General features: G+C 35.7%; 1 protein-coding gene across 1 annotated transcript; it reads right to left on the bottom strand.

The window, feature by feature from the left end:
- Positions 1–5,690: 5,690 nt before the first annotated feature.
- On the bottom strand, positions 5,691–14,716 carry RB195_025629 (uncharacterized protein; the record flags this gene model as incomplete). Its single annotated transcript, XM_064213857.1, has 5 exons — positions 5,691–5,756; positions 7,039–7,152; positions 7,216–7,309; positions 7,506–7,590; positions 14,638–14,716. The coding sequence occupies 5 exons, from the start codon at positions 14,714–14,716 to the stop codon at positions 5,691–5,693; spliced, it is 438 nt and encodes a 145-aa protein (XP_064069738.1).
- Between the last annotated feature and the right edge of the window lie 22 nt (positions 14,717–14,738).

The raw sequence follows: 14,738 nt of genomic DNA, 5'->3' as shown, positions 1-14,738 counted from the left end.
GCAAGAGACGTAAAACATTTAGCTGATCAAAGGCTGCTGGGAACTGAGACTGGGCGTGCTTCCGCTGAAAAGCAGGCGTGGCCGAAACGTGCGTCTCCTCGTGATCATGCGCCAAAGGTCGAATTCTGGAAGCTAATTTCAACACGGATTTTGTACTATTCTAGCGATGTAAGTAGGTCCGTTATATGAGAACAGCACGAAACGAATACCGATGCGATGCATAGGAGCTCATTCTTAACTAAACAATTTCGACTATTTCGAGCTAGTTTCAGGATTTCGTCCGAAAAGAAATCCCGACATTGTAAAGACCGACAATAAAGATAGTTACATATTTTAACAGGAGTATATCTGAAAATAGGAAATATGTACGAAATTCGATAAGCATTCAGCAGCTGTGCCGTTCTGACATTAAAAACGAAAACAAAACACAGATATTTCGGTATTTGATCGCTTGAGAGGAATTGCTGGTCGGCAAAAGAAAAGGAATGATGAGAAAATACCATGAATACCGTAACCTACTTAAAACTATACAGTATGAACTGTGTGGTACGATCTAAAGTTATTTGTAGGGCAGCTAATAGTACGATGTATGATCTTTGCCAATGTTTCTGAAAAGTACAACATGTGTGGTTGTCTTGTATGCCCTTAGTGTTCTCTTTAATGAGAAACTCAATAATGTACGCGAGTGCACTAAAGAGTGCACTTTTGCACTATACAATTTTTTTGCGGATATCATGAACGAAAAAACTTTGACTGTTTATTTTTCAGTTTTATTTACTTTCGTCTTGTGACTCTGTAAGGAATAGAATATGGATTTTTGGCTTTAGAGGTTCAAAACAAATCTAATAGGACACGTTTTTCTTTGCAACTGATCATGCCTTTCATTCGAAATGACAAGTTGGATTTAGTGGTACCTTTAAAAGTACTACCTAAAATTAATTTCTAAAAAAAATTAGAGAATCATGAAATCGTCGGTTTTGTGTTATTGGTGTGGTTCAATATGCGATTGAAATTTAATTTAGTGTAAACGTGCAAAAATAGAATTTAGTTCGAATTAAATGGATCACCTAGTCCAATATATTCCCAGCGGGAAATTCATGGATGGCGGTCTGTATCTGGTGAAAAAAAAAATAAAAATCGTTAACAAAAACATATTAGATAGTATATCCTGGTGATTCCGGAGTTTGTGTTGAAGAACTCATTAAGCATGTCAATATGTTCACTTAGATCACGGTTTAAAAATTCTTAATGCATACAAAATTCTTAATACTATAAAAAAGCAAAAGAAAAAAATAAAACGAAGAAAAAACTACGTCATGCTTGTAGAGAACATTGTTTCCTTTCAAAAGCAGTAGACGTGATCATCTAGCGTGATCACCGAAGAAAAACAAGTGGGTGTGTATATGGTCGCCGTCCGTTCTCGTTCGTTGTCGTTAGCTGAGAAAAGCAACCATAGCGAAAATATTACCAACGTTGTTGATCATATACTGCTCACAACGTTCATTAGACGTCATAGAACGTATACGTGCGTTACTACACGAGTACAATACATCTACTGTTGAAAATACTTTTAAAAAGACTACTATACTTGTTTGTAGTACAAAAGCGTTAACGCTTTGACTCGGTACTTCTTTATACAAGTGAAAAATTGGCTACGAATATTAATAGACCTTAAATGAGCCTGGGACATGAACGGAACCATACAGTACCATCATTTGAGGTATTTTTAAGGGAAAAAAAGCTACAGAGAAGAGAATTTGTCTTGAATAAAGATGAAGTTTTGCGTCATGGTGTGCGTGCAGAGTAGGTCCAATCACAAAAATGTACCACAGCAATCGCTTTCTGACAAACAGTCAAGGTTACAATGAACTGCACGCTTGGAAAACAGGATCTTCACATTTTACCGCAAAAATTTTCTCAACAACTTTGGAGAGAACGGGCGATCGCTTGCAAACAGTATAGATTGTGATAAACTACATAGATGAAATGACTCAGTTATAACTCCAGCAGATCACATCCTAGTGGATGAAGTTCTTGTTTGTCTCGTTCTAACCGAACACTATCATGATACAAACGCTGTGCTCAGTTGCCTCATTAATTCAAAAACAGGAAGTGTATACATGTGTTGTTTAGTTGTGCACTGCATATTGAAACAGTTGCTGAGAGTCAAAGTGAAACAATGAACGAAAGTAGACGTACCAAAACAGGAACACAAACCTTTCTAACTCGAATGAACGAGATTCGTAGTAGTTATACTGACGTATACGTAGTATTGTACATTTGTACGTATGTACGTTGTGAAAAATGCGTATGGTTGAATCAGTCGCACGTTTTCCGTGTACGATTCGGGGCAGCAACGTATCCACAAAAGGCCGTATACAGTGAATCAGTCTTGTACTCTTTGACTTGGTTCCGCCTAGACATTTTTCCACACTCACACACCATTGCAGTACTTCCGCGTTATACGATGAACAATCATCAAAGCGCGCGCGCGCGAGCGAGCGAGCGTAGTGCGAAAATGCTGCGCGAATGTGGAAGGAAAAAAATCGTACTCAGTGTCGAGCAAATCTTCTTTATCGCCATCTGCGTTCTCTTCCCGTTGTTACATACGTGCGCTCACGTTCTATCACATGCACTTGGTCGGTCGAAGTGAGAGCGGAAACGTCGAAGTACACTCGTTGTGTATGTGTGTGTGCGTGTGTGTGCTGCCTCACAACGGCAAACAGTGAATGTTTTGTCATTGTTTAACTTCAATATTGCATCCATTCTGTTCCTAGATATTAACGTTCACATATGCATATGAAGATGTACGCATGTGAACGAGATCCCGAAAAAAAAACTGCTGTTTAAGCTGCTACTGAGTGGCTGAGTGGCCAACAAAAATAGTATCGGACCCCAGGAGCATGCGGCGGCCGTCTACGCTGCATCGCCACGACAGCAAAACATTTCTTGTTTTGCCGGAAGACTGAGGAATGCGTCTCGAATAGATCAGACTGCATCCAGGCAATTTTCATGTACAATGATACTACCTACTTTAAGATTTCGTCTGCATAACATCAAAAACATCATTATACGCTTTGAACAATTTTTAGGACGTTATGAGAAGGCGACTATAGTAAACTGATATTTCCGATGACTTCTTTGTGAGAAAACCACCACATATGTGCTGAAAACTCTTTCATATTACATAGTCGACAGAAGGAATTTGTGCAATTACGTAGAAAAAAGAAAATTTGCCGTCTAAATCTTTTTCAGGGCACTGTTGCACGAATTTGAATCATTTCCATCCACTTTTTCTCTGCCTATTTCGAACTAACTTTGATCACATTCTATTCAACTCATTATTAATAGCAAAAATTTGCAAATAACCATTTTACTGTTCTATATTCATTTTCAGATGATGTAGTCGTAACATACTTAGTTAAGAATACTAAATAAGTAAAAAGTAATGAGTATAATGTCATGTCTATGAATGAAATCGGAAATTTTCGCAGCTAGAAATTACTTTAATTCTATGGAAAGAATTCTTTGCTTATTTTGCCAATAAGAAGTAAAAACAAACTGACATTCACCGATTCTTTTACTATCCGTTCAGTGGAACCGACTCTTACAAGAACTCGAGAATAAGTGGTTTAAATCCAATTGCTATTCATATCTTCCGGAAAAGAGATCCCGACAAATTTGAGACTTTGAAATTATACTACACATAGCGTCTGTTGTTAATTGATGTTCAGTTTACGAAAAGCGCCCGAATAGCAGAGATCCACCAACGAAAGAACAGCCACCTGGTCTATTTCAATGATGAATAACTTGCATTACGAGAAATTCAGTACAATTTTCAGGATGATCTATACTCTAAGAAGTTAGCGGACTATAAAAACAAGAGGATAGTTTCGTACTGTATTAGGGATTGACTACGTAAGGAAATGGTAACATGACGACTTCACCATTCGAGATGACATGGATTTTACAGATTATGAACGGAGATTAAAAGGAAATTGAGTGTTAGGGGATGAGGTCAGAGGACAATGTGATTTGTAGTTGGGGTGTGAGTATGGATAGTGTGGTGGGTATGATCAGGAAGAATGTGCGTGGTAGTAGGACGAGGATGTTGGAGAGCGGTGAGCTGGAGGAGTCCAGCGGGCAACACTGCGTGGTCTTTGTTCGGGTGCGCGCGCTCTTTGCCCATTTGCACTTTTGTGGGCGCACGTCAGCTCGTTCGCTCGTCGCCCGCATAGCTTTTGCGAGCGTGATCGAAGTAAATGAGCGAGAACTCATCGTTGGCACGTTCTGCCTCCTCACACCCACTCACTCAATCCTGCAAACATCTGACCGCAGCGCTTGTTTTATGGAAGCTGAGCTAGACGCAGCCCCTCCGTAGTGCGTCTCCGACCATGCAGCAATCTTCTGCTTTTGATTTTCGAACATACATCCTAACGCGAGAAACTGTCGTCAGTTGACCTTCTCATCTGACAATCGTCGGCAAATTACTCGTGAATAGAGCAGATATTTTTCCAGCGAATAGAAGTACATTTACCAGCGCGCGAGCGTGTGTGTGTGCGCGTTCTCGCGCGAGTTTGCACTTTCAATCGCCCGCCAGCCTTTGCGAAAGAACGATTCATCCGGAGAGAGTCATAAGAAGTACGAGCCGAGAGCATCAGCGCGTCAGAATTCGATTTCTCTTCCCGTGTGTGTATGTGTGTGTGTGTGTGTGTGTGTATGTTCGCTATATCTAGCCGCACTCTTCTCTCTTATTCGAAAGGCGAATTGGTTTTTGCCCTTTCCCTGCTGCTGCTACTGCTGCTGCTGCTACTGCGATTCTCTCTCTAACACGCTCTCACCGATCGACAATCTTTACAAAGTGCGACTAAGGGCAGGGCTTTCCTCAATCGTCGTCATATGTGCGTCGCGTCGCGTTGAGGGAGAAAAGAGCAATCGACGCTATAGCCTATCATGCGATTTGTAGTTCTAATAATATCGGCGTGCAGCGGCGGCAGCGGCGGACGCCATCGAACACTACGTTTCGCAAATGAAGAACGCTACCTACAGTGCATGAAGCACGTATGTTCGATGTGATTCATCGTAGTCTTCGGTGAGTTTGGTAAATAGAAGTGAGTGCTCTGTAGTGTAGAGAAAGTGCAAGTAACTGGTGAAGTCAGTCGTATCAAAATAAAAAATAATAACAACAATTACTTATGGTCGAACTGCGGACGTTAATGATGCAGATTGCAGCTCGGTGGAACCTTGTACTGTTGTTCGCTCTTTCATCATCAGTATTTTTAGGCGGTTAGAGAGAGGGGGGAGAAAACGAAAAGAAACAATCACATAAACAGAAAAGTGTCATGTAAGCAGAGAACGCTATGTAGTCGAACATTTCACGTATTCGCATCGAACATTGATGGCAAGTGTTGAAAAATGCATAGTTTCAAATGTTCTATCTTCTAAGCAGGTGACAGTTTCTCCGAGGTTTTTTTCCCACGAAGACTGGAAATGACGATACTCAGATGGCCGGTGTGGAACACGTGTTTGTGACACCATTTTTTACTCGCATTCCTCTTCGGATTAACGCTCTTTGTGCGAAAAATCACTCAACTATGCTTGAACTTGGGATGTTTATTTGGAAAAAAGAGCCTGTTGTCAATAAAGAAAATAAATGCTGATAGATACAAGTATCAGATAGGAAGTAATTTTCAAATCTTCTTTGCAAACTCTCTCTTCCATATGACACTGTTGCCATTCGACTTTGCCTCACATGTCTGAAATCGGATTTTTTTTTCAAGACTATCTCGAACAACACGAGGGTAAATATCACGTGGTTGCACTATAAAATGAGGAAAAAATGTTCGATGAAACTTCTTCGTGGAGGGAGAACGTACAGTCTGCTGGGATATCTTCTCTAATCAGATTTGATCTTTTTACTTTTTTCAATAGGAACTACTAGATTAATACATACTAGTTGCTGTTCATTATAGAACATTTTGTTTACATTTTAGTTTGTTTGTTCAAAGTAATCTGTGAAATTATCCCCGCAAGGAAGTATTACTACATGCGTCCAAAACTCATGGAGAAATAACATCCTAGAAAAAAGAATGTTGGTCCATGAGGTGAGAACTGCTGGTGTAGTGCTAGTAATCCAGAATTAGTTTGTCCATGCATTGATTTTCGCAGAATTTCTACGTAGTCAAACTAAAGATTTTAGTTTTCTTTTTTTAGTAACAGTATTTTTGTAACTACAAAAATGCTCTTGCAAAAGCAGACCAAACTCGGGAAATTATTTGGGAGACTCGATTTTAAAAGTTTAGAAAGAAGTTGTGTAAACTTCGAAGAACAAGGTAGCTGATATAATCCATGGAAATTTGAAATTGTCGAAGTTGCTTCCAGAGCTTTTTTTCCACGTGGCTAGAGGATTTGAGGTGGAAAATCACTTCTGTCTTTCTAGCAAAATTGAAAACAACTACATCTGTCATTGTATAAACTTTGACTGATTTGTTGCTCCAAAAATAACGACATTTATGATGATTAGTTTCAAAAAGTACATTGATTGACAAATTGCAAGTGCACTGCTTTAACGGAATGGATACAATTGAATGATTACAGTAGTCGATCATTTTTTCTTAGCATGATGGCCAAACATTGGCGAACATTGGTCTGTAATGAAAGTGCAAATTCATTACGTCTGCTGAACACAAACTGTTGCGGTTTTCATATCATTCTCATTATTCACAATCCTGAATGGATTAGGAATAGCACGCAGGATTCTGAGCGAACATGATGAAAAACAAAGAACACTTGCGTGTTTTTGTCTTGTTGCCAGCCTGATAGAAAGCGCCACGACTTCAAAGCAGTAAAATCGCAGCACCGAGGGAGCAAACAACACGGATTGAGCGACCGAAAAACAGTAGTAGAGCGAAGATGAGAAACACGAAAGACAGAAATCAGATGAGCACGATTCGACGAATAGACGTCGGCAAACACACACGTAAGAGACGTAAATCAATTAGAGATCTCTTTTAAAAAAAGCAGAAAAAAAAACTCTACCGAAATTAGATTCCCGTTTTGAATGGAATAGTAGAACACATCTTCACCTCCTACGTCTCGTTCCAGATTGAAGTGAACCTCTTTCAGTTTGTCACCATCCACACTTATGGTTATCTGGAGGGGGAGATTACATCCACATATCTAACCCGGAAGTAATTCCTCCAACATCCAATGTACCTTATGCTGTTTTCCATCGTATCCGGTATCCGTGAATGTTTCGCCGAGTTTAAACCTATATTGCAGATCTCGAGCCGCATTTCCAGTGTCGTAGCTGAAAAATTATCCGAATCACGTCAAACATTTCGCCCTTCTCGGCGGTTTTCTTCGGGGAAACTATCAAAACTAACAGTTTCTAGGAATATTCTATAAAAGTAACATATCAACTGAGCTGCTAGTAGTTCCAATTTTTCGGTTCGCTTTCACATGCGGAGATTTTGCCGTAGTGGAGAAAAAAAAACATGTATTACATGTATTCGTCTCCATCACGTTTTATGAGAAAACGTCCTTTCTGCATTTTTCCAGAAATCATTTTACGAACGAGCCATGGAACACCTGAATATAAAATTGTACGTAATGTAATTCATGTGATACCGGTTCCACCATTCTTCATTCACTAACCAATAAAATCTGAAATTTGACAACTGACAAAAATGACAAGTAATAATTGCTTTTCTATACATTCTCTGTAAGTTTTTAATGTAAATGTCGCTGCAACAGCTATGAGATGTGATACCTGAATGATATTCAAAAGTTTTGAAGTCTGATTTTTTTTTGAAAAGCAGTGCCTAGAGTTCAAACAAAAAAAAAGATTAAGATACAACTCAGGAATTTCAACCAATTAGTGACTTTCAACAGAAAAAAAGAAAAAGAGAAAGATAGAAAGGTAAGTGCGACAATTGCGCGTTTCATATAATTTAACTATAATGTATGTCGTTTGTTGTAAACTATAATTACTGTATATGTACATAGCATAAGTGCAAAAATACGAATTATTTACATTTCTCCACAGTTTCAAAATGACTATTATAATCTACTCTTGATTCGTGCATATGACAGAGAACTACTAAAGTGGTCCGGATCCGGATCTTTTGTCAAAAATGGTCATTTCTGGGCTTTATTCCAGCATTCGTTTTTTTTTTATATTTTGAATAATATTCTCGTCTATCTGTAAATTTTCCAGCTATCTTCAGTTTCTGTTGAATAATAAACGAGCAAATAAACAGCAACAACAACGTTTAGAAACGTTATACAGATTATCCCAAATGTGTTCTTGATTCTATCTAAGTACTTGGAATACAGCTAGAAGGAAGTATAATATTTTCGAACATCCTCTGGATGCAAAGTTGGATTTTGAAATGGGCAAGGTTTATTCACAATCCAAAATGAATAAGCGACGCATAACTCCTGTTGTGGATATAGAGCGTATGTACATAGTCTTAACCTTTCCGCAATTTTATCCATAAATCTGCCCCTCTCCAGAGATAGAAAATATATCGTCAAGCGTTTGCAAAATGAGCATACAAAATCTTTCTCTCTACCACCTAATAATCCATAAAAAATTGTTCAGGGTTACTGTAATTTTCCGAAATCATGTGTTTTGTAAAAGCCTAAAATGTATTAGTACCTAGTATATGTAGTATGGCGTCGAGCGACTGCACAGATTCAGTTTCGCTAGAAGAGAAAGCACCGAAGAGATAATTTTCATATTTGGATATCAGCTCATCCAGTACAAATTCCAGGAAATAATACTGCTCATATCAGGATATTATCAAGAGGATTTTTCATTCGTCTATGTTTTTCTCCTTTTAGCGAAATTTCCTATCATCTTCCACATTCCTTTTTACCTATCTGTAAAATTCTTCGTAAAGATAAAAGAAACTTTTAGCCACAGCGTTTTCAATGTTCCACGATGCTGCCTTAATTATGACGAATTTTTGAAGAAACTAAGAAATAAAAAAATAAAAGAAAGAAAGAAATCTTTGAAAAAAAAGAGCTCTAAAGAGTACATAGGTGGAAAGGGACGAAATGATGAACGAATGGATGGATTACAGCAATCGCGAAAAGTGAGTAGGTACTTAAAAATTAAAGTTAACAAAACCAAAATCATGAACGAATTTTATTCGGATAACAATTTTTTTCTTCATGACAATCCTTCTCTTTTTTGAAGAGCGCCTCCGAATCTTCACTACTGTTACATGATTAAATTAGAAAAAGCGACACCAGAAAGTAGGTCAAATAAAAATTAGAAAGTTAACTATAAGAGAATAAGGTTTCCTTCCGGAATACTCGTCTTCTCAAAGTAATAACAACCTTGGTTCTACAACAATTTTAATTGCCTCCCAAAACGTTCGGAATTTATGTAAAAATCGAGATTACACACTGGATTGGAAAATGAAGTAAAATTTAAATATGCATAAATTGTACGAATGTACCTTGACAAGCACATACACATACATTATATTCTACGATTTCACAGCTAAACGTCTTTTGCTTAAGGCAGCACGATGAATTTATAGTTAATCGTGATGGTTATCGTCTAAAAATAAAAATAATTGTGAGGAAAAAAAAACGCTACAAAAGTCTTGTAAGTCGCGAAAATACAATGAAATAATGCGAAAAAAGAACAGAATCCGGAAAATCCAGCTTTCATGCATATAGTTTCTACATTTCCACAAATAACTATATATATATATATATATATATAATATGTATACGGTCCAACATCTATTAAGAATTCGCGCTACAAACTATCCGTTTTTCCCGGGTATAATTTGTTTCAAAAATACAAGGGTGGTTGTAGAAATTTCAGGAAAGGAAGAACAATTCTAAAAGATGATTACTGTAATGAACAGCAGAAGTTGTCATGAACTCACTGACAGCAATGAAAAAATATTGAGAACCTTTTGACACACCTAAATAAATAAATAAATATATATATATATGTAAATGTATATGTATATATATAATTTGTATATAATTTTGATATATAATGATATGATATACAATTAATTGTAGCTGTTTCACTTTCGGAATTTGCTGTCCCCTAGTATAACCCATTTTCTAACGCTAATTATTATAATAATAAAAATAGTATAAACGCTACAACATAGTCGTAGATCAAAAGGTTCTCAATATTTGCTGATTGCTGTCAATGAGTGTATGACAACTTCAGATGTTCATTACAGTAATCATTTTTAAGAATTGTCTTTCTTCCACTAAAGTTTTTCAACCAGTGTGGAATTTCTGAAACCAAATTATTTCTTCACCAAATGGAATGTTTGTAGTGCGAATTTTCCAGAATCTTTGACTCTAATGAGATAATTGCTCGAATATTAACTTAGTCTTAAATCACTCATATATTTTCAACTGAATACAAGATTAAGAATAAATACTAAGGATTTAACAATGAAGAGCAAATGCAAAAATTTTAAAAAAATATGTTCACAACAATATAAACAAAATTAGATAGTATTTCGATACTATCTGACTAAACTAAGAAAAAGAGCGTTGAGTATCGTTCCAAATTATTCTTGAGTTAGAGTTGCAATCAAATAAATTACATATTTTAGGGCATCAAATAATTTTCGTGAAGGTTTTTGATCAAAATAATATGCTTCAAAATCTCAATATTTGCAGGATTTTTAGTTTTGAGGAAAAGAGAACAACTGCAGCTAAACAAATAATTTCATGAATATATGTACACGCATGCAATGACAGTTTCGTACATAATTTTTTGTTAACAAAGCGGAGATTAATGGCGGATATTTTTTAATAAATTTGAAATTCGCCTTTGATGACGTGATCCACCCATGGAAAGAGTCACTGTAAATGGAAAATAGTAGCAAATAATATTGCTGATGGTTTTATAATAACTGGTAAGGAAATTGGAAAATCCATGAGCTTCGTGGAAAAAAACACACAAAATTTCATTTAAATTCTACGGGCTTTGACTGTTATGAGAAAAAATTCATATTGCTGTCAAGAATAACATTATTTTAAAAGAATGCATTGCATAAAAATTTTTCCTTGATAAAACTTCCACATTTTTGCAGTTTTCCTATCTCCCAATTTTTTTCAGTTGCAGATTTTTCGTAATAATATTCACGTATTTAGCGATTTCTCCATGTTTCTTCTTGGTGATAAATGTTCTATGTGCACCATTTCTTCCTTTAGAATCAATGTGAATTCCAAAAACGTTTTTCTTTGGAAACATTTAATAATGATGCAATAATGTTGCAATTTATATAATTGATTGCGTGATTGTCACTATTTGAATTATTCGAAAATTATCCTAATTCGACCTAATAAAATCTGTTATGCAAATGCGACATCAATTGATAATGGCAATAAAGTAATAGTGCTAGTTTTCTTTCAAAAGTATCGCTGATATAGGGCTATTATACTGTAGAAGCTTTTTTTTTGCAATGAGCCATAATGAACAGCAAAAGGCGATGAATCTGGTTAGTTTAGTTATCGTCTTCCTCAAAATAAGTATTACTAGTAAAGGTTGCACTAGTATTAACAGTAATTATTCCATAACAACATAAAACTATTACTGCTATGTATCCAGCAAACATTTTAACAAGTCTTTCAACAGTGAAGAATGATTCATTGTTGTTTTTTTAGCCAATCGATTGTTCTCATGGAAGCGCTAGCAGAATTCAGTGAAAAATTCCTACTTGTTGCAACATTGCTGGAATGATAGAAACTAATCATAGACCAGTTCCGATTTTCCATAGGTTTTCCAGATTCATATCGTAGCAATTTTGTACCAGAAATTGCGCTGTTTATTGAAATACAGTAAAAATTAAAGCAATGCACGTAGTGAGCTCGTTTAACAGGCCTTTTCATAGTGAACCTCTTTCAAAAATGTTATCATTCTCCAAAAATACAACGTATACTTTTTTTTCTGATTTTTCTAAAGCAGAAATACGTACAAGTGATGATGGTAATGAGTCATTTTCCCTTGAAACATGATGCTACATTGATGTGTCATATTGATTTAACATGTCATTTCTATGAATTCGCTAAAATTTCAATACAAGTACAAGTCTGTGACTCGCTTTTTTCTGAAACAGCACTAAGGGCTGGCGTTCAAAGAAACGCACAGAAGTACGTATCCTATTCCGACGTTTTTCGGAATCAACCATCGCCAACAATAAACAGATGTACGCGTTGTGGAAACTAACCGCTTCTTGCAGTTCAACATAACGTCACTATTCCATTAAATGGACTCAAAGTCTACTGTAACCAAAGGCTTCTTGCTGATTTCTTCTAGGCACGGATGTTTTTTTTTCCCTGACTGCCGCTTCGTGTGGTATTCCCGTTATCCTTATGCTAAAGCGTCTATGAGTAGTTTCTATATAATTCTCTTCTGCTAGATGGACAAAAGCTTACATAAACCAATTTTTTCAGCGTTTTTAATATCGTAAAAATATGGTCTTGCCTGAACTATCCATATACTTTTCTTACTAGATATTCGTGAAAAACTTCTGGAAAAATTCGAGCATGTACAGTGTTATCATTAATTGCATGAAATGGGTAAGATAACAGTGAGTTCTTCCTCAGATGGGACCAATTTAAAATCTTCCTAACCAAAATAATCCAATTCCTCATTATGCGCTGATAATACATCAGATCAAGTAACCGCTCTGAGCAAAACGCCAAAAAGAATTTTTTCAAAATCGATGCAATGGAATATTAGATAGGAGTTGACAATCTGATTTTAGGTTTATATAAATTTTTTCCAGGTTTTTCCCACGTTACATGCAATTTCGCTTTTTCAGTGCTGTTTAGTGATTCTTTAGTCGAATTTTTTTTGGAAATCCGGATAATAAGGTGATCTTCTGAAGCTATTTTATTGAATAACTAAAGGGAAGGTAAAGAGGATTATTTTTTTAAATTATAAATAAAGATGATTTTGTTCCAAATTTGATTTTTCATCATTAAATTATACGCAAGTATTCTTCACTGTTCTTCAAAGTGTCCTCTCCAGAAAAATGTTACATGAATAGGAAAGAAAAAACTGCGTAGGAAAAAATTTATACAGTAACACCATTAGTTTCATTCTCTTCTTGTTTTACGAAAACAAAATGAAGTGATTTGATGTCAATAAATGGATGTGATTCATGTTTTTATGACGACATCATTCCTTCCTTTCCTAATCATTTGTTCTATTAAGGACTGGATGTCCATAAAAACAGATATGTACACATTAAAAGAATTGAGTGCACGAATAAGTGTCGATTTTGTACATATTTTTATCCATATTTTTTCATTAGAAACTTTTTGCGCTTTTATTACTGAATTATTTCCTTTTCACAGTATACCCATTTAAAATTTTTAGTCAAATCTCGGAAGAGTTTCCCACTCGGCATTGGGTTTTATTCGAGATCCAGAAAAATAGTGAAGTAATGAAGGTTACTTAACATGATTTTAAAAAATTTCAGAATCTCTGAAAAAAAAAAGAAGATGAAAAGTCAAAAAAAATTTCTGATGATTATCCAACTACATGAAATGTTTATAAATCCCATGGGTTGTCAGTCAGGTCCAGATCGGTTAACTACTAACTGTTTTAATTTGTCGAATAGGTGGAATCACTCTCTGTTGGAAATGCTAATCCAAAAAAGAAAATTATATTTGATAGCAGTGAACTTATGCGGAACCAATATAACATTCATACATCCACCAAACAATGCATTAGTACGTTACAAAACCAACAATACATCAAAAATTGTTTTTAAAAAAGCAACTCCTGCTTGAATTTACATTCGAAATTGATTTGAAGTTTGAACGAATTCGGAGATATTTGTACTTTAACGATAAATTAGTAATAAACGGTAAAAAGATCCCTATAGCCCTGGAAGAAAACTTTCAAACTTACTAAGCCGGGGAATAGAGACGAACATGAAAAATAAACGGAAAGTAATGGTTTACGCGCAGTAAGCAAGTGATGCGCAAAAATTCTGGATCTCTCCGACTCCCCAACACTTACTTTTAATATGTAGAATTAATAATCCAATTCAAAAAGATGTTAATTCCGGACAGATATGAGAAAAGTTATCACACGTATATAATAATTTTGAGTAATTTTAGTAAGTAATGCAGTGTAGTAATTTTCTATTAAAAGTGAAAAATGTTTTTTCCTTGCAAGTACAACTCTTTTTAGTAGGATAGGAGAAATCAAAGCGTACTGTGGCTTTAGTATATTCTACTTCTTTCCGCAAAATCATCAGGAATGTCTGGAAAATGATGTCCACTATCTAGATGGAAATGAAAAACGAAGGAACTGTGTTTCACGATGTTGCAACATTTGTTCAGTGAAGAACGAGCTATGAGATTTTGATTATTCTACATTTAATAGTTTACCAAAGAAATGATAAAATAAGAGCAACGGATTTTTTCCCGAGATAATGTTCGCATTTTTTATTGCTTAGAAATTCTCAGAATCACTTATTCGATTACCATAAAAGAAATAATTTTTAATACCAAAAAATAAGATTCAAAATTAGTTATGCATCAACTCATTATGCGGTATTAAAATAAATAAATGTGCTCCATGCGGATCTTTTAAAAAAAAGTAGTAAGCAAAATACAAACCTCGGGCGGAGAGATATTCGTCTAAGTTTTCCTGTTTTACCTCAACGAAGTGAGTGTTTAGGAAGTGTTCGGGAATCATTTTACTCCTAAAATCATATTTT

The sequence above is a fragment of the Necator americanus genome, chromosome X, assembly GCF_031761385.1.
Source record: "Necator americanus strain Aroian chromosome X, whole genome shotgun sequence".
NCBI classification, from domain to species: Eukaryota; Metazoa; Nematoda; class Chromadorea; order Rhabditida; family Ancylostomatidae; genus Necator; species Necator americanus.
This window is presented reverse-complemented; position numbering and strand designations above follow the sequence as displayed.